Below are 25,189 nucleotides of genomic sequence, written 5' to 3'. Positions count from 1 at the left end.
TACGAGTCAAATTCTCGTCATTTGCGGGAGGTTTTAATTTTCTGCTTCAATATGAAGAAATCCGCGGCTGAGGCTCATCGAATGCTCTCAAATACTTATGGTGAAGCCGCTATTAGTGAAAGAACGTGTCGTGGGTGGTTTCAACGCTTCAAGAACGGTGATTTTCACGTCGAAGACCGGCATAGCGGTGGAAGAGAGAAGGTTTTCGAAGATGCAGAATTGGAGGCATTACTTAATGAAGACTCGAGTCAAAGTCAAAAAGAATCATTGGGAGTGACTCAACAAGCAATTTCAAAACGCCTTGTAAATGTATAACCAGTTTTTTTACAATAAAGCCTCGAATTTCGGAAAAAAACGGCGGAAGCAAAGTTGTACATCTAATACATAATGGTACATCCAAAATTAGTAACATATATATATATATATATATATATATCAGATTATCGACATTATATCTTTAAATACATTGATATAATTCCATCAATAGTTATATATACTGATATATCAATGTCCGATATTAATAGATATTTATTTTTAACTACCACGGCATGTAATACAACAACGAGCTATGACAATTCATTTGGCAATATAAGTAACACATGGGTGCAATGGCCGTTGCCAGTATCTACGGCCCTGATTCTCTACGTGCGCGTTTATATATCCGATACCAAGTATTTATAGCCACGAGTACAATAGCTAGAGAAAGTAACTTGTTTGACAGTTGTGAACCTTTTCACACAAGATTTTACTATACCTACACATTCCATCAGAAATGAACCTTTCGAGAATGTCAGTCTGATCGGTAAAATGCCGAAGACGAAGGCGGATAACGATACTGAGAGCACTAAGAAGAGACGAAGAAGCAAGAGAACGGAGAGAGAGAGAGAGAGAGAGCTCAGCGAAAAAGAGAACGATAGGAGGGGTTCAAGAGGAAAGAGAGAGAGAGAGAGAGAGAAGAAACCGGGGGAAGCGGTCGACACAGCGGCACGCCAAGCAACCGGCACGTTTAAATAAAGAGCCGACGGTAGTTGCGACGTTGCCGGATTGGCTCACTATTGATCTGCGGACTCGTTCAGCGCAGCAGCCGGGGGTCATGCGCCTGTGAAACGGCAACGTCGCGCGTCTCCCAGCTGATCGGGGAGCTCCGCTCTCGACTCAGCCAAGCTCTACCGTTGTCGTTTCATCTCTCTCGTTTCATACAAGAATCGCATTGCCTTGTTGCACTCATGCAACTAGAAACGCGATACGTCGCACGGCCTAGCCGAGCGTGCGACCGCTATTGCCCCGATTCGTAAAGCGAGGACTTCTCTCTTTCTCCCTGTAAGAAAGTGTGTCGTTCCGCTGTGGTACGAAGACGAAACCCTTCTTTTGCTAGCGCATTGCTCGCGTTACGTAACGAACATTATATTTTTTCACGGCCGGCAGGGCCTATAGAGATACAAGATTGCACCAGCGGTGACTCGCGCTTTTTAAAATGAGAGCTCATATATAATTAAAACAATTTTTTCAGACTACACAGGCATCTATATTTATATGTCGTGATAATTAAAAAAATATTCAAACATTTGATTTCTCGTAAAGAAAATCGAGTATTGTCAGAAGTATTTCATATACCATACGGTTACCAATATTAATCATGCTCTATCGACTTCATAATTTCTGAGCGCATTATTTTATACCACATCTATCACTCAGAAATAATGAGGACGGAAAGAAATCTCAGAGTACAATTGAACTTTAACATTCCGAATAGTACAGCGGACACATCTCAATCGCGGTCATTGCGTGTAATTCTCTCGCAACCAGAGATTTATCGTATCTCGAAGAATGAAATTTTTATGAGATTCTTTAAGAGCCATCGATTTTTTCAATGCATCCTTTTCCATCGAAGATTCCCATCTTATGATTATTGTACTTATCGACGTCGTTATGTAACATGCGCAGAAATTAATCGTTCTCTTATTTTTCGGAGAAACCTACTTTCGATGCTCAATGAATTATATAATACACTTTCAAAAATAGCGCCGCGATCTTTCGGGAATAATTTCCTTAAGCTATTCGTATATATCGTCGCTGTTCCTATTTCGAAAGATCTTAATGCAAGATAAATAAAAAACTCTCATATAATAATTATTTAGAAATTATTTTTAAAAACTATTTGAAAATAGGGGATGCATATATATACATATCATTTAGAAAAAAGACATCTTTTTTTTTTTTTTTTTTTTTTTTGTTGAAAAGTGGTATTTATTTTATGCGATCATTCGCGATTTGTTTAAATGATGAAATTGCATTAAAATTCCATATGGATTCGTGGTGGATACTTCATCTTCATATTTGAAGAAATATCGTGCAAACAAATATAAGAAAACTATTAGGTGTACAACTTTGCTTCCGCCGTTTTCTTTCCGAAATTCGAGGCTTTATTGTAAAAAACTGGTTATACATTTATGATTCAAAGTATTGTCCATCGCTGGCCACTACTTTCTCCCTTTTTTTGACTTTGACTCGAGTCTTCATTAAGTAATGCTTCCAATTCTGCATCTTCGAAAACCTTCTCTCTTCCACCGCTATGCCGGTCTTCGACGTGAAAATCACCGTTCTTGAAGCGTTGAAACCACTCACGACACGTTCTTTCACTAATAGCGGCTTCACCATAAGTATTTGAGAGCATTCGATGAGCCTCAGCCGCAGATTTCTTCATATTGAAGCAGAAAATTAAAACCTCCCGCAAATGACGCGAATTTGGCTCGTAAACTGACATTTTCAATCGAGAATAACTTTATGATGCAGACACAAATCGACTAATGTTTCTATGGGGTTATGTTGACAGATGCCCAAGTTTATTGCATGACGTCTATGATCTATTTATTTCGACCACTACTTACCGCTAAAGCCATCTATAGGCGGAAGCAAAGTTGTACGCCTAATAAAAAATAATATATTACTTTTATGAATTATATTTTTCGTGCAAAATTGTTTTTTCTTCGCCGAATAGTTTCTTTTCTTAGACGCAAAATGGAATCTCTTCTGTAATTTTTAATGATCTAGTTGCACGCGTCGAAAAAGTACGAAGGCGCGGTGACGAGATCAATACGAAACTCATAAAAGTCGTCTTACAGAGTAACCTAGCTGTGACTAAATAGTGCATGTCCTCAAAAGAGCTGAAGCCTTGGTGTGCATAGAGAGATCAGATCGAAAAAGCAGATGACCCTACCCTTTGGTACCGCCTCCCCCTGACCATGACCGACGATGTGTGCAAGCAAGAACGGAGGTGGAAGCAAGTTTTCATGTGGCCTTCCCGCAACCTACAAAACTTCGCCAATCGAGGCCAGACTCAATCTTATTATTAGATAACAAAAGTATGCAATCACGTTCTCTCAAGCTGACTGACTTGCAGCAACGGTTTAGTTTGGACATTAGACCGATCTTTCAATCTTATTTAAATTGCAATCTATACTAGGAAGAATATCCTTTTATAAAAGTGAATAAAATTTTAATGACGGTTTCTTTGATAAATTTGTAATTAACTATAGAAATCGATAAAGCTCTCTGACAAGTATTATAAATATATTAATCAAAGAATGGATTATTCTATATATATATATATATATATATATATATAATAAGAACCGAGCGCAAGATCATGAAAGCAAAAATAAATATAAATATAATTTTAAGAAATTAATTGAGGGGTAAATTTATTTAGACGTTTCAATCCCACTTCGGGCTATCTTTGGTAACCGTATAAAGCAAATTAACATACGATAAGTATAAAAAATACAAAATTGCATAAATAGTAGGTATAAATGATACATTAGAATATAAATACTTGGATAAATAGAAGCAAAAAATTATATCATGAGATCGTAACATGTATCGAATCCTACGATCTCATGCAAACTTTCCGGATGAGGAGCCTCCTACCGGTTCCAGATGTTAGAAATGAAAATTTAGTTTGCGTGAGATTGTAGGATTTGACGCATGATACAATTTTTTGCTTCTGTTCATCCAAATATACAATATGTTCTAATGTACCACTTATATGCATTGTCCGCTCTCATGCAACTTTATATTCTTTTATGCTTATTGTATATTAATTTGCTTTGTATAGTTACCGAAGATGACCTGAAGTGGGACTGAAATAATCCACATCTAATCAATTTATCAATTAATTTCTTAAAATTATGTTTATTTTTATTTCTGTGTACAGCTTGCGTTTGGCTTATATACAGGGTGTCCCGTTTTAAAGGACCCACTCAAATATCTCAGAAACACTGCGTTAAATCGAAAAATGTTTCAAACAAAAGTTGTGTGGCTTCAAGGGGGCCATAAGATGGTGACAATGATTTGACCTTGGAAAATCATTCGAAGGTCATGTGAAGGTCAACTTTAAAATCTCAAATGGAAACCCCCATTTTTTATTTAGTATTCTTGTAGCTGACATCGAGAGCTTTCCAAAACACTATAATAAAGTATTTTTTCATTAAGTACTTTTTGAGTTATTTTATATTTTAATCTGACATATTTTGATATAAAAAATTAAATATCTCGTAAAATATTTAGTTTTTGATAATCTTACCGTAATACTTCTATGTACAGAATAATGAGACAAATCAAACAGTATAAAAAAAAAAAATTGTTTTTAAGACAATTATTTACAATGTATTTTTTTAAACAATTATTTGTTTTTTTTTTGGCACTAATTAATTTGTCTTATTATTCTGTACATAGAAGTATTACGGTAAAATTATCGAAAACTGAATATTTTACGAAATATTTTATTTTTTATATCAAAATATGTCAGATTAAAATATAAAATAACTCAAAAAGCACTTAATGAAAAAATACTTTATTATAGTGTTTTGGAAAGCTCTCGATGTCAGCTACAAGAAAAAATGGGGATCTCCATTTAAGATTTTAAAAGTTGACCTTCACATGACCTTGAAATGATTTTCCAAGGTCAAATCATTGCCACCATCTTATGGCCCCCTTGAAGCCACACAACTTTTGTTTGAAACATTTTTCGAGATATTTGAGTGGGTCCTTTAAAATGGGGCACCCTGTATATATATATATATATATATATATATATATATATATATATATATATACCCGTTCTTTATTTAATATATTTGTAGTTAACTTTTCCTCTCCAAAGTTTCTACAAACTTCAACGTTGTAATAAATTTGATAAGAAAATAATAGAGTATAATATACAAAGCATGCTGTATAATAATATATATATATATATATATATATATATATATATATATATAACAATAAAATTATATTATTTATATACGGAATCGAAAATAAATGGCTGATCGTTTGATAATACCGTTCTCGAAAGCTTCTATTTTTAATCGCAATCAGGATTATAAATATTTTACTAATATTATAATTAATAATCGTAATTTTATTCTTTGCATCCAAGTTCTCCTTTTTCAATATACAAAACATCGCTCGGTCATAAAAACGTCTCGATCATGTCTACTCGACATGAGTTTACGCTAGGCTTTTACGGTAGCCATTCTCGCCCGACCTGATCGCTTTTATAGATCGTGGCGCAGTCGAAGATGTACGTCGTCGAGGACGAGGGTGACGACGACGGTCGATGTTCAAGGCCGTATCGGCGAACGGTGCGTGACAGTTTAGACAAGTGAGCTGGCACATTTGTTAGCGTGGGTGGAATCGGATATCTCAAAAAGGGGTCTTTTCCCACTTTCTTTTCAAAATATCAACAAAATTGGAAGAAAAATATGCGAGAATTTGAAATATATGATAATATAGAGAATGTGGTCTCTCTCGAAATATTTAAACACATCAAGTCTCGCAAAATGGTAATGTTTCAAAATCTCACGAATTATTAGATTCGAGAGCATTATATTATCATAAAACGCATATCGCTTCAGATTTTTTGAGATAAAATTCTTTTTCATGTAAGCGACTCACTCATAGGAAAAAAAATCTCCCTTTATCTATTATAATGATATAAGCATCGATAGCTTTGTAGAAAGTGTTATCGATATATTGTACATTATGTAATGAGTGTTAACACGAAGAGCCCGTAAAATTTAAACGACCCTATCCTTTTCTGTGTTACGAATAGGTTGAAGGTTGCTCATTAATTCTCTTCCACAAACGCGAATTAATCTAGGAGATCGCCGCTACATATTTGATGAAGATGATTATACGCATATTGAAGCATTTATCTTGAAAATGGTGCGGGTCACATTGCAAACATCATCGGCCTTGAGTGCAAAGCAAGATTAATATACATTTAAGTCTTGATACAGATAACGCGCATTTATAAAATGCTCTTTGATGTTTTCATAGTAGAAGAAAAAAAATTTAATGTAAGTAACGACATAAATGAAATAATATTCCGTGGTTTTTTTTTTTTTTTTTTTTAAATCGTAAACGATTGAATCTAAAAATACTTTTTACATTTCAGAAATCATCAAAATTATGACACGGATCTCAAAAGAATATTAATATTAATATTACGAAAGAATGTGAAATCATGTTACACAAAGGCCAATCAGGACAATCTTGGACAGCCAAATAAAGATGTAATATCTTTCGCAAATGATAGGAGCCGAATCGCGATAGCCGATAGTCACGAGCGAATAGCGTTTTCTAAATGCATATCGTTATGCAGATTATTACGCAGCTGTAACATATGGAAAATTTTGTATTTATTAATCTTAAATTAGAAAATATTAACTTAATCGAATATATTTACTCAATTAAAATGTGTATTAATAAAACGTGCACTTTCTCCGAATTATTTCAAAGAGAATTGGAATAGAATAATTTTGAATCTCTCATCGATTTTGAATAATTTCATAATTTTGCAGAAATTGAAGTTGAGTTATGCTATATACAAGGTCTCTGTTAAAATAACATAAACAGCGAAGCTTGACGCATTCCGACCCCTGTGGCTTACGTAAACGCGATTGACGTTCCAATAACGCGTGCTATCGCAAATTCTTCGTTCAATATAAATAGTTTTATCGGATTATTGACCTTTATTATATATGCAATGGCAAAGAAGATGGCTCTATTAACCGGGCGAATAGCTTCGATTATTCGTGAGGCGTGCTTGGCACGAATGATAACGGCTCTCGGCAAATCATGATTGAGTTTATTGACAAATGGTTACTCTGATTCGCGCAATAAGCAACATTTGCGGCATAACATCGCGACGTTCACCTCATTGATTCGATCGCGAAATTGTTTCCCTTGCGCGCCAGCATTGTGCGCAATTAACAAGCTCCTACGGTTTTGCGAAACAAACCGTGTATCCGCATAAGACCTCCGTCATTGAATCGATTGTTTGCAAATAAGGCGGCGTGTTATGTAATTGCTCGCTATTGTCGCGAAATACACGAAACTTATAATCGCTCTGATGCAAAAGCATTTTTTTTTCCAGCAATAAAGATTTTAATTCTTCAAATATTGGAAAACCTAAAGCCAAGAATTTCTTGACATATCATGCCTTGCGTAGCACATTTAATATATTTTACATAAAAGTTGCTCCACATTTGATGGGAACTTAGATTAAGTTTTGCAAATGAACATATCGAATCTTTGATCTCCGAAAGAGCTTTTCTAAATTGTCTAAATCTCTGTCTAAGCTTGGAAACAGCGTTGAGCGATGTTTCCGATTCGACTCCAAATGGCTCGTATGTTACTGGCAAAAGCGAAGAACGAAGTTAGGTCATGGATCGATATTGCACGGTGGATACCTAAGGGATAATCCACCTCCATCCTTCGTATATCGTTCAAATACGCCACGATACCCTCTTTATTCAAACAGAAATCAACGAAACACGATAGTGAACGCGTATTAACAGTTATACAGAGTGCCTATAAATGTGCTATTTTGTAGATAAATCCTTGCAATCTATTCATAAATTATTCATGTATTTTCTGCAATACAATATAAATAGTAAGTATAATATAATGTATAATATATAGATATATGCAGGGTTGGAAAGTAACGCGTTACTTGTAACGCCGTTACCGTTACAGTTACTTTTTTTCGGTAACTGTAACGGTAATGGCGTTACAAATTTTATTTGTAACGGAAAAAGTAACTTCGTTACATTTTTCGGTAACGAGTAACGAATTTAACAGTTACTTTTATCGTTATTTTTTTCAAATTTTTTGATTTATTTAAGATATTATTCTTGCTATTGTGCGTGATAAAATTTTTATCTTAACCGTAAAGCCGTAAGCAAATCGACCAATTAGCATTCTTATTATGTTGTAATCTCATTTACTACCAGTTCTAAGTACCTTGCAACGAAAATTAGAAAATCTCAATAAATCTGACCTTATAGATTGCCATTCATTAGTTGAAGCTATTCAGCAAGGTTTAAATAAAAGGTAACTTATTAATTTGATTAATACATATGTTATTTAATTTTAAATAAGGATTTAATTGAAAAATATTATTTTATTTTAAACTATTGATTCAAAAGTATTAATTTCAATAAAACAAACAATGTCGCTTAATTTACTATATTTGATTTTAGATTTCTTACAATATTTGAAACAAAAGAATTAATAATAGCAGCATGTTTACATCCAAAATTTAAGTTAAACTGGTTAACCGGAGAAAAAAGAAAACGTGCTGAAAATTACTTGGAGGATTTATTGGGAATCCGATCAACTGAAAATTCTTCAAAAGCTGGAAAATCTGACGATCACGATGATTTTTTCATTTTTGAGCAAAAAACGGTGCAAAATGAATCTGAACAAGAAGAATTGCAACGGTTTTTAAAATCAAATAATTGTAATATAGAAATGTTAAACGACTATCCAAAACTTAAAAAACTTTTTATTAAATATAATACAGCTCTACCAAGCAGTGCATCTGTATAAAGAATGTTTAGCATCGGTGGCTCTGTATTAACACCACAAAGAGGGCATTTAAATGATGATACTATGGAGCAACAAATTTTTTTAAAAATTAATAAAGAATTTCGATAAAATTTAATCATTTATTTTGTAATAAACCTTGAATGAAATCTTGCTTACAATTTTTTAAAAGTTTTTCTTATGCAAAATAATTTATTAGTTTGTATTGTAAAAAAATAACGGAAATTGTAACGACTCGTTACTTTTTAGTAACTGTAACGGTAACGAGTTACTTTTTAAAATTAGTAACGAGTAACGGTAACGAGTTACTTTTTAGAAAAAATAACGGTAACGGTAACGAGTTACTTTTATAAAGTAACTTTCCCAACCCTGGATATATGCATAGCAAAAATAAAATAATACATGAAAAAATTCAGGAGAAGAACATAGCAGAATTCGATGTTAAGATAAAACACGTTTATTCTTCATTTCCGTCACATTAAAAACGGTGAAACTATATTATAATGTATACAGTCTGCATTTGACGAAGCGAAATACAGCGATAAGATATTGCACTTTATTCCTATCTAGAATTTATAATTTATGCTAATGACTCGCTTTACGTTCATAATAAGTAAAAATGAAATATGACATTAGAATACATAATATGCTGTATCATTATCTCTAATGTATCACTAGAACAAACAAACAAACAAACAAAAAAACAAAAAAACCAACAAACGTTATTTATTATTAGAAATTTCAATATTTGGCGGCATATAATTTTTTTGAACCGTATAAAAGCTATAATAAATAACTCTTTTTATTTTTACATCTCGACTCTAGAGGTATAGATTAATACGTATCGATAATATTGATTTTCATTTTAACGGAATTTTATTTAACTATCACGAATGTTTCGATTCATTGGGAAGTGATTGCAGTTTCCAAAAACGCTAGACATCGAGGCACCATAACTAGAAATAGATTTGATTAAACGCGAGCGAACGTGGGAGTATCCCCTCTGGCTAAGATGCTCGTGAAATTCTACCGTCTGCACGATCAGTTCCATTAGCGGGAATCAATGTTTAAGGCCTCATTCTACCGCTGATACGAAGTTGCATGGTATGTCAGCACAGCTAACAATTGGCAAAAATTTCTTTATCTTTTAACATTTATCTCTGAACGGTTGAACAAAATAGTGATAACAACCAAGTACTATCTCTCCAGATAATAATAATAATAATAATAAAAACAACAACAAAATTGCAAATATTCAAGGCAAAATACAACTACTAAACATAATGCTATTTATTATACGAGGAACGATATCTTTCTTGATTCTACAGAACTTTGTTTCATAATGTGAATAGCTCTTAGAAGCTCCATTTATGGCCCTACATCTTTATCTACAAGATACAATCGATAATGAGATTAAAATCTTTCTTTTTGATTCTAGATTTGTTCCAGTCTTAAAAAGAGTTCGTAATTCTCTGATCCTATTTTTAAGGTCCGATTTTTACAATTCCATTTACGAGACTGAAAAAAAAAAAAAAAAAAAAAAAAAAAAAAAAATGTTGATTCTATAATAAATTCTAAGTATGTTTAATACATTTTACTAGTGATATCAGATTTGTTTAACCTTGACCGTGAATGTATGTTTAACATGTTTTACTACAGATGTCTGATTTATTAAACTTGGCCTGTCATGTTATGTTAGAAGCAATGTGTGAGCTATAGATTGATTAGCTTTATGCTTCTCCCTGATCGCTGAGAATGTTCAAGGAAGTGCTTAAATATTGTTAATCGAAAATCAAAATTAATCACGGCTAAAACGCACTTGTTTCTCGATCATACGTGGTAGTCTTCTTACAAACGATGAAACAACATCAAACATTTTCAGCAGCTAATTTGGCATTAAACTTGAAATTATTTTGGATCGTTAATCGCGATATTGCGATATAGCTCGAAGACAAGAGCCAAGATATCCGACTCGAGAGAAACACGTCCGGAAATATCTTCGAGAAAATGTTGAAAAAATGATCGGACGTGACGAACCGATGCTGAAATAAACCTGGGTCGCTGTGCCAATGGCACGCTCATTTCAGAGGATATTCGATGGATTCGTCGAATAGAATATCAAATAGAACCGTCTGCGGGAAATCCCAGACTCTCAGAAGGCATTCGACAGGGCCATTGCCGAGGGGCTGCTGCCTTCTATCCAAACCCTTCTTGCCCTTGCTCTGCCATCGCTTTTCGTTGAGCGTTGAACCGCTCTTTTACAGCTGTTCTCTCTCGCACCTGGTACTGCCCTCCCGCCACCCTCTCTTCCTCTCTCTCTTTTATCCTACTCGTTTCACAGAGAGGCCGACGAGGTCTGCGTCGGCGCCGACTGACTGGGGAAGTCGGCGACGTTGCCGGTTCTCGCTCAAACTGGCGGTCGCCACGAGGAGAGTCCGCTGCTCCGATAGAGCCGCGACCGGAGCTCCATTCCACAGTCGCTTTTTGCATCTGACGCGCGGCGGGTGGATGCAGCCGGCCACCGGGAGCGTGATATATATGAACGTGTCATGTGACACGCGGTGACAAGTGGTGCGCGCTACGGCGTTGCTGCGCTCGACATGAACGGGGACGGTTACCGAGACGAATAGAAGGAGAACGAGAAGGCGTGACAAAGAAAGAAAGAGAGAAAGAGAGAGAGAGAGAGAGAGAGAGAGAGGGGTGGGAGAGAGGGAGAAGGGGTAGGGAATAAGAGACGAAAGAAAATAAACCGTTTTTGCGGGTATATCCTCCGTGCGTGCGTGCATACGTGAGACCACCGATGTCGGTTTAACGTTGTTGATGGATTGATATTTCTCTACGATCTTGTGGTGCTCCTTGTCCCGGTGCTAATGCGGTACGGTACAGGTGAGCGCAATTATGTTACCGGCGCGATACGACGGCAGCATTAACGGACGACAACACGTTACTAATACAATCTTCGAATCATCATTCATCGTCAGCATCAATATCGTCGTCGTCGGACACATCAGGAAACTCCCCGACACACCCGTCGTCGTGAAACACGGTGCTGTTGGATTCCTCGTAAACGGTTAGGCTCCAAGAGCTCTCTTCTCTTTGTGTTACTATCCGTCTCGCATTATCCTTGGCAGCGAAATATTCGGGGTAGTCTGCGGGGAACACGACCGTGATTCTCGGTAGGTAGATAGAAAGAAACAGAAGAGATTCGAGATGTCTCATGGGAGGAGATTTTAGAGGTACAGAGGATGCTAAACACGTGGTCGAGTAACCGATGTATCGAAATTATTGCCGGTGTCGAGCGGACAGAAAAAAAGGAAAACAAAGTAGAATTCGATCGTGAGCTATAAATAAAAACCTTGTCTTTTAGTTGTAGTCTTAATCTTTTAGTAACTAACTGGGTAGTTCAATAGATAGTCTAGAATCGGTACGGTCATAAAGAACTCGTTCGAAGACTTACGCGTAGAAGCCCCTTTGTCAGGGATATGGGAGATCACTGTATCTGTGAAAATCGTCATATTACAGGTCTTAGGAATGCGGGAGCGGGTGGTGACGGAAAGCGATGGTCTGCGCTCGAGGTGGTTGATCTTTCTAGTCGCGGTGGTAGCAGTGGTACGAGTCACGGGTGCACCTTCGAACATACTGTCGTCGATCACGAACACGTCGCTATCGTCGTCGGTCACATCTTTGCAAATAAAATGTCCCGGTGGTTGCGAGTGCACAGACAGCAACAACGGCGGCATCCTGGTATGCGTGGAGCGCAGTTTTCTCGGTCTTGGCTTACCCCGAAGTGTCACGAACGTGTTGCTAAAGAATGTTCAAGCGGCTGCGATTCCAGTGTCCGCCTTAGAGGCATCTGTCAACTTGCAAAGTCTGGTTTGGACGTCAAGCGGCATCGAGAATGTAGAATCTGGTGTGTTCCGCATCACCACGCATCTCGAGCGACTCGACTTAGGTGATAATCGGCTGTCCGAGCTGCCATCGGACGTTTTCCATCCATTGCATCAACTTCAGTACCTGAATCTCACCGGAAACCGGTTAGCCGTGTTGCCGCAGCTCCTGTTTGACGGCCTGAATTGTCTCCAGGAGATTCGTCTGGCGGCGAATCTGCTCTCCGTATTGCCTTATCAGGCGTTCGCGCCCGCCAGGGAGCTTATGCGACTCGATCTCAGTAGTAACCTATTGGTTTCGCTGCCGGATCATAGCTTTCAACCGAATCAACAACTGCAGGAGCTACGATTGGCCGGTAACCGGTTGACCAAGCTGCCATCTCGGTTATTCTCCGGTTTGATTCAACTAAAAGTGCTCAATCTCGCTAATAATGAGATCGACACGCTGCCACGTGGCCTTTTCAGCGATCTCACGGCCTTGGAGCACCTCGATCTTGGGAACAATCCAATCGCACGTCTCGCCGACACCGCGTTTCAAGGCCTCGCCAATCTACGATGGCTTAGTCTGAGTCATCTGCCGATCTCATCGCTGCCTGTAGAGGTCTGGCGACCCATTAGCAGACTAAGGACTCTCTTGTTATCCGAGACCAAACTGGAGAACCTCCGAAATGAGAATTTGGCGGGTCTGATCGAGCTGGAGACTCTGGAGATCAGAAACAGTCCGTTGCGCGAGATCGGTCGATTGACTCTGAACGAGACGCCATCTCTACGTAGAATCGACTTGCGGAATAACGATCTAACCTTCCTACCGGCGAATGTGGCGAATCTGCCACTACTAAATGAACTGCAGCTACAGGGCAACCCGTGGGCTTGCGACTGTCGTATGTTTTGGTTCCTCAAATGGGCGGAGAGCAGAAGGCATCTACAAGCGGCTTTCCAGAGTGGACTCAAATGCGGCCATGAAGTGGGTGGTACTGTAGACACCCTGCAGACGTTGCGTTACCTCAAGTGTAGTCCACCAATTCTAGTACGAGCTACCAGTACCCAACAGCATCTCCTCCTGAGCTCAGTGTTGCTGGAATGCGAGTTCATCGGAAATCCCGCACCCTCCTTGACCTGGGTCACTCCGAATGGTTTAGTTTTCCACTGGATGCCGGATCCGGCCTTTCCCGATGCCTTTGTCGAGCATCCGCCTGTACACAGCTGGTTGTCAGATCAGCCGATCGTTGACGACGGCCGCATACGTGTTCTGGAGAACGGTTCTCTCTACATCAAGATGTTGCTACGGCAAGATGTGGGCAAGTACAAATGCACGGCGGTGAATCCAATCGCAAATGAGACCATCTACGTGACGTTGCACATGGACTCGGTAACTTTGCACAATATCAAGATCTTCAGCATCCTCGTCGGTGCGGTCAGTACTGCGGCGTTTCTTTTAATCACGCTGTTGGTGCAACTGCTGCGGTACTTATTATTGAAGTGAGTATCAATAGTGATATAATTAGATGACATATACATTGTATTTTTCTTATATATTGTATACTTTGCAACACTATAAAATGTATTGTCAGTATTGTCGATTCGTTAATAGTTCGCGAATGACAGTAATTGTTCGTCAAAAGCGTCAACTTTGATGAGTAGACCAAACAACTCGCAGGAAGATCGGGTGATAAATTCATCCGATTTACAATTTCGACGATTTTCTATATTTCTTTCGTACTCTCTCATTAACGGTTTTTCCATATTTCTCATAGATGCGGATGTGCCAAGTGGTGCGTGTGCTGTAGACATGTAGGAGCAACGCCGCGGGCAAAGCAAATCTACCAAATGCTCGATAACATTGAGCAATACAAGAGTCAGCAGCTTGAAAGACTGAGGGAGAACTATACGCAACAGGTGCACAGAATTAAAGATAACTGCGCTCAGCAAGTGGAATGGATCCGCGACAGCTATGAAGGTCAAATGCAACATATACGGGACATACGGGATTACGGTACCAGCCACCTGACTGCGTTGAGAGATCAGTATTATGATCAGGTACGATATTCTGTGCGATTATTCTTTATCGCAGAATTGTATTTTTTACAAATAAACACAATTTTTTTTATTATCGTATTCGCATCTATTTGATCTACGTGATTTTGTTGCAATGCGCAAATTATTGTATGCGAAAAATCTTATATGTGCGAAGCTCGTTATCATTGTTTTGATCTACATCTCGTTGTTAGAAAAACAATTCTTTATCGAGAAAGCACGATCGAGCTTAAGAGTCACGTAGCGCGGATCAATTGTCGCGATAATAACGAGATAACGTGAGATATCGTCATATGCAATAAATGTACATACTAACCGCGTCTATTTTTTTATTTTTTCGCAGGTGAAGAGAGTACGAGATTACTCCACCAGCCAATTAAATTGGGTGCGCGAGAATTACGTCTTCCAACGGAACAAAATCCGTAAGTTCAGCGCTCATCAGGTATTGCGATTGCGAGAGAGTTACAAGTACCAACAGCAGACGCTAGTCAAAGTGCTGGAGAATTTGCCGAATCTGTATTTCGACAATTGCCGGAGCGGCTCGTGTGGCAAAAGCAATTCCATGGTGTTCGATCCTAATAAAGACGATCTCAACGACATGGATACATATTTCAAGGCGAAGCTTGATGATCTAACGGCAGGGATGAGTCTGGAGGATGTTAATAGCGAATATTATACGCCAACCGAGCTATCATCGGCCAGTCCAAATGGTCAAAATATGATGGATGGCATTCATATTAATTACATTGAAGAGACCGGTCCGCCACCGCCGCCTCCAGGACTCGTCTCCATGTTATCTACTTCGACAATGCTACAATGTATTGATGAGTATGACAGCATGTTATCCGTGTATAACAACTACGAAAACAGCAACAAGCCAATTTTTAGAGGCCCAAATAATACAAACTTTCTGACCGAAGAACCGCGGAAAGAGATTCCGGAAGCCCTGGGACTTCTAGCATCTAGTAACAGTCTACCTGATCTTCCACGCGAGACTAAACTCTAGCCGACAGCTCGTTAAAGCAGTCAAGAATGGGTTCCTGCTATCGTTTAAGTTATCAGAAACATAGAGAGAAACGTTCTCGAATAATCGATAAGGTGGAATGGAATGGAGGAATAATCGTTATTCTGTTCGATAAGTGGGAAATTTGCGTCTTCGATATCGAGAAGACTGCTCGAAGCTTCTTCCGGTTTCAATTATACTAATAATAGACTAATTCGAATAGAGTGTCCTAAAAGACAGTTCGAGAATTCGTACATTAGTGCCAAGAAAACGGAAGATCCTTCTTCTGTCGAGATCGAGACTGTCGATTACAACAAGTGTGCGCGTGTGCTAACTTAGAAGAATAAAAAAAAAAAAAAAAATATATATATATATATACGGACAGTTTTCAAGGACTCTCTTATATAATCGACCTTGCAATCTGTCCGTCTCGTCAAGCAATGTGTGCTTTTCAGTGCGTCGTCGTTTTTGGATGACCGATATCATTCGAAAAGATGAAGGAATAAAGATAAAGATATGCAAATTGCATTTCGCGCTTCGTCAACTCGATTATAAATTAATTTCTTCTTGCAAGTGCGATGAGAAAGAAAAAAAAACTTCGCCTAGTTGTCAATTCCACAAGTCTTAAGATTGCGATTTCCGTAAGAAACCATTCTTAACTCTTCTGTAAATAGGCGTGCGTGAAAATTTTATGTATCAGTGTCCGCGAGAAAAAAAAATCGGATTTCATTCTCTATCGCAAAAGACTGAAAACAATGAGATTGATTCGCCCACAATCATTCGTTTTAATTTTTGTCTCTTTCTTCATCGCGAATAATCGAAAAATGGCGAAGAACACCGGTCGCGTTTGCTCGCATCTCTTTTTTTAATCGCTTGTGTTTAACGTAGTAGGTTATAAATTGTTGACACACAAACAAACAAACACACACACACACAGAATCTTATCGAAGAGAGAAAAGAAAAAAACATATACCATAAGTGTAACAAACGTACGTACTTAATTTTTTGTTCATTGTAGGAACATATCCAACCGTTCGTGATTATTACAAAAAAAATGAGGAAACAGAATAAATTATAATAAAGAAATTATTGGCTGTTAGAATTTTTGAAATTAAAGCACCGCTTCTGAGAAAGAAATTGTATGTACAGTTTTAGTTGCAATGGGATTGTTCTACAAGTTTTCCAAGAATGCATCATTTTGTTGAATAAATCTTGACGAACCATCGCCAAACCTCGTCTTTCTCTATGTCTTAATCGTTTTTTTCCTTTTCATTCTCGATAAGTAAACTGAAAAAAACATTGCTTCGCAAAGAGTTAATCCCTATCCAAATTCCATTTCGCGAGATAAGAGATTTCTTGCAGAAAAATATATTGATAGCTCAATTTGAAAAATATTGAATGCTCAATTTAAATAGAAAGATAAGAGTGCTAATTAGCAATGAACAGATCGATTCTGATAATTATCGTTGCTAATTCTAAACAATCTAATTAACGTGGATTCTAATTTCTAGATATCTAGATTATCATTGTAATATTATTCAGTGTCCGAGTTACAAAAATAAGAGTGACAATTAAAAGATACAGAATAAGAGTGGATTGTGCATAATTTGTCAAATCCAATTTAAAACTCTTTAATAAATTATGATCATTAAATCATAACATGCAAAAAGGATTTAACAAAAAATCACCAATCATCTATGGACAGAATAATTCAAAATTCAAATAAATTTAGAATAGAATAAAAGAAAAATTTTTAAATATGTTAAAAAATTTGTTTAGCTATATTAGATTTATACAAGAGATAGCAAAATAATTTTATTTTAAATCGATTTATTTTTAAACATATTAATCTCAAAAAGACTTTTTTTTCAGAAAATGTGATTTTTCTGAAATCATTTGATATCCTCGTTAAATTTTAATTCTATTATTACTTTAAATCAATAATATAGTTCCATAATAAATTTAAAAATTTATAGAACTATATGATGAGAAAAATAATGTTATTTATGAAAAAATATTGAAGTTTATAATTATTACGAATACACGTACACAAAATAAAAACTGAGTATTATTTTTCAAATATAAAATTTTATGTTAATTAATTAATAGTTAATTAAAAACTATTTTATAATTTATATTAATCATAAAATATAAAAATATATTAGGGATAGCAAAATACACATATATTTATTTCGAATGCTATGTTAAGAAGACCCAAGGAAGACTCAAATATTTATAGATTTATCACTTGGTTTGCTTAGAAATTCATCAATCGTCTCGATCGAATCGTAGAGAACGCATACTTTCATACGAAAAAAGTTACCTGATAAAAGAAGGTACCTGCATACCAATCATCTACGCAAATGACACTGCTAATCATAGAAATGACTGAATCACAATAACAACGATATCAATGGACGGAACGGAAAGAAAAATGACCGAGGCCAGAAGAGCGTTGTTTTCTTTGGATCGTGTCAGCGACGTTACACGAGAGATAAAGTTTTATCGTGTTTTCTCTGCTTTAGATAGAGGGGGAGGCCGCATACAAGACGAAGCGTAACCATGGCGGAAACCATATAGCCGGTCTTGGTGTTACGGCGTCGTAATGACGTGAGGAAAAGCATATCCTATGTCGAAAAAAAAACGTGCTAGGCTAAATCCGAAGAACTCAATCAGTCATGATTGGAAATCAATAAGTCATTAAATTCAAACTTGATGAAGTTGGAACATTTTCTTAGTGAAAAGTTGGGTGAAAGCCTAATTAAGGAAGTTTCGGTAATAATTAGTCATGAAATAAACAGACATTAATCTTCCAAATAATCCACTTCATTATCTCACCTAATGGGTTCTATCAAAAAATCAATAGAAAAGTTTCTAATAAATAATATTTATATGTGATTAATCGAAAAATATTGTAATATTCATTATGCCAAAACTGAATCTATGTGATTTAGCGATATTTTTAAATATTGATCGGTAAAAAAAATATGATTTTCCATATATATAATACAAATTAGTGTCAAGAAGCTCTTATACAATATTTCGTTGTCGAAGTTAACATTTTTGTGACTGTCAAGTTCTATTTACAAGTAAATATCAAAATACAGATTTGCAGTTATAATGCAAATACTTAATTATTGACATATATTTCTCACGATTCTTACAGCAGTGCAAAAAGTTATAAAAATTTATTAACAGCTTCTGGCTCTTGACTAAAACATGTATGAATAAATCAAAAAAGCATATCAAGTATCACTGTTAAATATTCAATATAACTAATTAAAAAATTTTCATTTTAATTAATTGTATATATTATATATATATAAATTAGTTTTTAATATATTTTAAATAATTGCAAATGTGTTTATAATAGAACCTGTAACTTACTAATATCAGAAAAATTGTCATTTTAAAAATGTCGAGACTGAGATTTCATTTATGTCTTTTTTTATGTAAGATACAATTATTTATATGGATAATTAAAAAAGTTTTAATAATTAAGATAAGAATTTTTTTAATAACATCTGTCTTAAAATAATTAATCCAATTTTTTATAGAAACATAATTACCGCAAGCATTGAACATTTTTAATTAATTTGCTAATCATTCTTGAAAATTAAAAGATATTTACGCAATTTTTTACAAAGAAAATATTTCCCCATATTTTCATCAAAAAATATTCTCCGTCTATTGATTTCCAACTTTTCAGACGCATTCTATACTTCATCTAGATTGACGAATTAAAATGGTAATACTATATAAAGTGCAATCTAGTGCCTAGTCTCGTCGGTACATCCACGAGTGTGCTAATTTAAATTTAAATTATTTTCGCCCCAATTTATTCGGAGTTGATTGAAATAATTACAAGTATAGCGTATATCTTGCAATTGAAAATTTAATTCAAGATTTTATTAAAAACTTGAATAAATAGATAAATGACGGGCGATACACACTGTCATTATTTATACAATGATTCTTATTATCAATTCGTCAGAAGCGGTACAATTATACCAGTTTACAGATAATATCTAAAAATAGCAAAATCAATTTTAATAAAAATGTTATAATATATCATTTGCATATTATGAAAATTGTCATAAAAATATATAGCCTCTCTCTGGCAATAATGTTTTAGTATATATTTCTGTTGTTCTGTGTGTCTCAAAATTTTTAACAAAACCGTGAGTCTCTTTCCGTTTACAACTCTGTTTACTTTCTATTTAAGATTATTATCTCTCCATATTTTTTTCCGGACTATCGCCACGATGATAATTCAAGAAGAATTGTTTAGAATTTTAAGTTATCTCTAACAATAAATAAAAGAAATAAAAAAAATTTTCGATATAAAATCTCGATGGCAAGAGAAGAGCTAATAAAAACTGAACCGCATATATTAATACGTAAATATTGATTTCAATATGATTGGCTTCTGTATATATAATATTTGTCAAATCCATCGATCTGCTGCGTATACACATTTCAAAGAGAAAATTCGTTACTATTCTAATTCAGAGACAATCATATATATATGCTAATATTTACACCTGCTTTTTTCTATCAAGTAATTCGATGATAGCATTTATTTTATCAACAAATGAATGAATTATCATGCAGAAAATTAATTTACATCAAAAGTATTTGAAATTGGTGTTCGATTAATAATTATCAACTTGATTAAATTTCGTTATTAAAAAAAAAAAAAAATTAACTTTTAGATTTTTACTACTTAAGATCGCGTCGCTTCTAACATAAACAATCTTTTAACTAAAATATTAGATTATGAGGCAATCAGTATCAATAAACCTTTCATATCACTTTTTTATTTGTGATTATATAAACATAAGGAGAAAATAAAATCTGATTGATGTGTTTACCCGCGTATTTCCCAACATATGGTTAAACCGATCTATATTACTGCATTATATAACCAGACTAGGTAAACATTCTAAAAGATGAACAAAAAAATGAGAAATCTGAAATCTACTATGCTTAGAAAATAGATTAATCTAACTACTCGCGTCATGGCACATCGAATCTTAGGTGAGAGAATCCTTCTCTGTTCCTTTATAGATCGGAAAACTTGTACTTATGCTTCCAGCATATATATTTTTTATACATCGTTTTAAATTGTAAAGCCTTAACGGAAGAGTGACGCGTGTAGCACACATGTAAATTAATTATAGCGTAAAAAACGCATTATTGACTCTAATTATGAGACGTATTATAAAACATTGAAATAACCTGAATCGCGCAAAGATACTTTCCAGCAACGACTTTTCGCGTTCCGATATATATTATTATATTGACAGTGGCGTAATACAATGATGTAGATAATCGGTACTTCAAAGTTCGAAACATTAAAAAGAAAAAAATTATTATTAATAAATTAAAAATGAGTTCCGCCACTATCTATGCGTATATGTAAATAATTATAGAAATTATAAAATAGATTATAAAATTTATTCCATGTGTGTAATATCTAATGAGAAAGTCGTCGTAAAAAATGCCGTTTTTAACGGAAATCCTCATAAAAAATAATTCTCTAGCAAAAATTTATATATTATAAGAACGTCTTTAGAGCGATAAAGAAAAACTTTACTTTCTTAATGCCTAAAACTATATCGGCTATTTGTATAGAACATCCTATGCAACTTTGATATTTTATTCAACATGTTTCTTAAACGCTGTGATTTGTTAACTTTAAAGGAATATATTACGATTTAAATTATCCATATATTATAGAATATAGAACTTGTGTGTGTGTGTGTTGGGTGTGTGTGTGTGTGAGTGAGGGGGGGGGGGAGAATTATCCACTTGAATGTCTTTTTGGTGCAATTGATTATAAGTTGATGATAACGAATTGTCCTCGGAATTATTGTAAAAATAATAATTATTTGGAGCATATATATATTTATTCATTAAGTTTTATAATTACGATATTGAAAAGTATTAAAAAGAGAATAAATTATACATAAAATCAGGATAAAAAGGTATAGCAAATTTTTCATTAATTGTAAATAATATTTGCCAATCACTGAATTTGTCAAAGATATATCGATGTTATCAGGTTATATATCTATATTGTATACAAGTAACTCATTGTGTTACAACTCAAAATTTGAAAATTGCATACCAAAGAAGAAACATCTGAGATGCAAATATATGATTATTAAATATTGTATAAAAATATATAATTGTTTTAAAATTTGTTTCTGCAGCTGAAACACTGTTTTCATATTTTCGAGAGTTTAATCCGATTTCCATTGTTAAAAAGAACAAGCAATTCTTATGGTTATTTCTGTAAGAATATCGTTTCAAAATATTTTAGATGTAATCCATCACAAGAGGATTACCTTTCAAAATTTAACATTGGAATATCTTGTCGAGCTTTCCACCGGCATTCTTCTATTTTCTACTCCAAGAAGTATCATCGATATATCAAAAAGAACAATAAATAAGTGCAATGGAATAAGTTATTGTTTTTTATTCCGTAAACTTGCATGTTTCAGAATAAACAATGGAATAGCACCGATTTATATTAAAGGCATATACTGTTCACTATTCAAGCAATATTCATATTAAAAAATAAAAGGTCCAACGATTAAATTATTTCAAAATTTCGACTGAACGATAAAGAACCTAAAACCACTCGTAATGAGTGACCTGTTCGTTTTTACGAAAATAATTCCGAGTTATTTATTTCGATCGAGATAATGTCGGCGAAAATAATTTCGAGTTATTTCTTTCGATCGAGATAATGTTGGCGAAAATAATTTCGAGTTATTTCTTTCGATCGAAACAATATCTGTGCTCAACATCTTAAGTTAATAAATCTTCAGTTAATAAAATGTTTATTATATGATTGTTGGTTATGACTTTTGATTTCCTTCAACAATCCTCTATCCAATGTTTTTCATTTTAAATAGCATGAGTTTTAAGTAATTTTAATGAATTAAAACAAATAAATTAATATATAAGAAATTTTATATGCATTTATATATAAATTGTTAATAGAAAATAAATGTAGTTATAATAATAATATTTCAATTATAACGCATCGGCAAAAATTTTCTACGCACGCTGTATAGTGGAAGAAAAAAAAAAAAGAAAAAAATTTGATACATACCTTTTCCTGCGTCCGATTCCACACGATCACGCTATGACCACTGTTGATCAAATTTTTCACGATACCGCTACCCATGATGCCAAGCCCGAGAAAACCAAATTTCAGATTTGATGGGAGAATGTTCTTCTCCTTGAGAGTTTCTGACATCGTTTCGAGATCTAGGGGCGGTGTGACCTGCGGAAAAAGATAAAGGAATATTACGGAAGCAATACTCATAAATTATTTCTGAAATTATTTCTTAAAAAAATACATATAAAAATAAAATGTTTTTTTATGACAAATATTCCTTCCGTAAACAGGCGCGCACACGCATGCACGCACACACTCATGCACACATACATACACACACGCAGGCACATACGATTCAATTGATATAAATTTTCGCTGCTTGAAATGTTAATATTTAAATAATTGTAACTTTCTTTCTTTCTTTTTATTTATATTCTATTTAATTATATTCGTCATATAAATGTTTCAGCAGTAGATACCCGAGCAGTAGATAATTCGAATTAAAAATACTGTTATTTTATTTATTATTAATACAAAATTAAATAATTTTCTGGTAAATGAAATTTTAATAAAAAAAAAATAAAAAAGAAAGAAATAATAATAATAATAATAAAAGAAAGAGTCTGCAGTTAATTGTAATTAAAATCCGATTTAATAGAATCTTAATTAAATTCTTGATTACCAAAATATTTATACTAAAAATTAGAAAATCATTAGAAAACTTAAAAACTTTTAACAAGAAAATATAAGTGATGAGTGATTAGTAAGAATAATGAATTTACCGAGATATGAATCATTAGATAAAACAATTTTTTATAAACTAAATTTCAAGAATGTATTAAATTGGATATATGGATAATATCTTTGAAATCCTAAGCAGATCTTTTTTCATGTCTTATAATATATACATTTATATGAGTAGCATAACTTTTAATAAATATATAATAAAATAATCATAAAATTTTACATACATTTTGTATATGTGTGTATACATACATACATAAATATATACACATATAAATAATGCCATTTAATATATATAACATTGCAAAATTAATATGTTTAAAATTATAAATATTATAAAAATTATATTAAAAGACTAGAGATAAAAATCTCTAAATTTGCAAAGTCATTAAGTATGGTATGTCTAAAATCTGAGGATATAATTAAATATCATATTGTTTTTATCATAATTAAAATAAATTAAAAATTTCTTTTAGTTTATAAACTATATTATCATAAAAAATATATATTTTCAATATATTTTATTAAAACTAAAATAATATTATGTATATGGAATAGGTATAGTAACAGGATCACTGTGTAGCTAAGTACGGCACTGAGACACTGCGTTCGTATATATACGGAACATTACGCGCACATATGCCGTACGATTCTCAGCTTATGATAACATCCTATATAATATATTCATGGATAATAGATGGCGAATAAGAAAAAATTCTAATTCAAATAATTATATTTAGTGTTAAATGCGAAATGTAAGTAGAGCTTCAAATATTTAAAAACAAAATGTCGCATCTTTTATAATTATCTAATCTCAACTCTATAAAATGTTCCACTTGCATAATATCGAGAGCAGATTTATGTCAGGTTTAATAATATTATTAAATCGTATGTTCTAAAGATTACTTGTGTTAATACTCACAGTACAAAGTATAAATTTTTTCTATTAACAACGAAAAAAAATTAATTACTTACAGGTCTGGTGACATTTGCCGGTCTGTTTAGAAGCGAGCTCGTTTTTCTAGCCGGAGTAGAATGATTCAGTGTAGGACTGACACTGCCGACTCTATTGCTATTGCTGGTGCTTGATTCCCTACGCTGCTTTTTAGCAGGTCGACGATCATCTGAACCACTCTCCCTTAACCGCTTAGGAATTTTTGTTACTTCCTGTAGTAATAGTCAATACGAATATATAATACAAAATATAATAAACATTTTTAACAATTGTGGAAAAATGTGTTTGCTACCAACCTTGCGAGGTTTTGGCGGTTTAACGACAGGTTTTTTCTCAGCTACAGTCTCTTCTTTAAGTCTATCGAAGAGGGAATCTGGATCTAAGCCATCTTCGAATACCTAATGCACATCAATAGATATTATCATTTTTATTATGCAAGATTAATTAGATGTATTATTTCTAATTTTTGTTGTTACATTAATTATAATACATGTTCCATTACTAATATTTAATTTAATTAATAATATATAGTTATATTT

General features: G+C 34.1%; 2 protein-coding genes across 4 annotated transcripts in view; one reads left to right on the top strand and one right to left on the bottom strand.

The window, feature by feature from the left end:
- Positions 1-25,189, bottom strand: part of Ndf (Nucleosome-destabilizing factor) — a 38,953-nt gene that overhangs the window by 11,845 nt on the left and 1,919 nt on the right. Inside the window, exons 5-7 of the mRNA XM_070295048.1 lie at positions 24,947-25,048; positions 24,671-24,862; positions 22,943-23,116 (exon numbers count right to left, since the gene is read on the bottom strand). Coding sequence (XP_070151149.1) covers positions 22,943-23,116; positions 24,671-24,862; positions 24,947-25,048 — 468 coding nt within the window. The remainder of the gene's footprint in view (positions 1-22,942; positions 23,117-24,670; positions 24,863-24,946; positions 25,049-25,189) is intronic.
- Positions 11,330-16,629, top strand: LOC138932844 (leucine-rich repeat and immunoglobulin-like domain-containing nogo receptor-interacting protein 4). 3 transcript variants are annotated; one of them, XM_070295046.1, is made up of 4 exons: positions 11,330-11,778; positions 12,415-14,258; positions 14,534-14,816; positions 15,157-16,629. In XM_070295046.1, the coding sequence occupies exons 2-4, from the start codon at positions 12,424-12,426 to the stop codon at positions 15,817-15,819; spliced, it is 2,781 nt and encodes a 926-aa protein (XP_070151147.1). In that variant the 5' UTR covers positions 11,330-11,778; positions 12,415-12,423; the 3' UTR covers positions 15,820-16,629. The 3 variants fall into 3 exon arrangements, with proteins under 3 accessions (XP_070151147.1, XP_070151146.1, XP_070151145.1); XM_070295045.1 differs by having other exon boundaries at positions 11,330-11,962; XM_070295044.1 differs by having other exon boundaries at positions 11,330-12,068.

The sequence above is a fragment of the Polyergus mexicanus genome, unplaced genomic scaffold (assembly GCF_030449975.1).
Source record: "Polyergus mexicanus isolate NDT 795.1 unplaced genomic scaffold, iyPolMexi1.0 SCAF_4, whole genome shotgun sequence".
Classification (NCBI taxonomy): Eukaryota; Metazoa; Arthropoda; class Insecta; order Hymenoptera; family Formicidae; genus Polyergus; species Polyergus mexicanus.
This window is presented reverse-complemented; position numbering and strand designations above follow the sequence as displayed.

Excerpts from the sequence above, each read along its gene's own strand:
- LOC138932844 (XM_070295046.1), top strand. The coding sequence starts at position 12,424 with ATGCGGGAGCGGGTGGTGACGGAAAGCGATGGTCTGCGCTCGAGGTGG. Across the intron at positions 14,259-14,533 it reads CTGCGGTACTTATTATTGAA|ATGCGGATGTGCCAAGTGGT; the intron begins GTGAGTATCAAT and ends TATTTCTCATAG. Across the intron at positions 14,817-15,156 it reads GAGATCAGTATTATGATCAG|GTGAAGAGAGTACGAGATTA; the intron begins GTACGATATTCT and ends ATTTTTTCGCAG.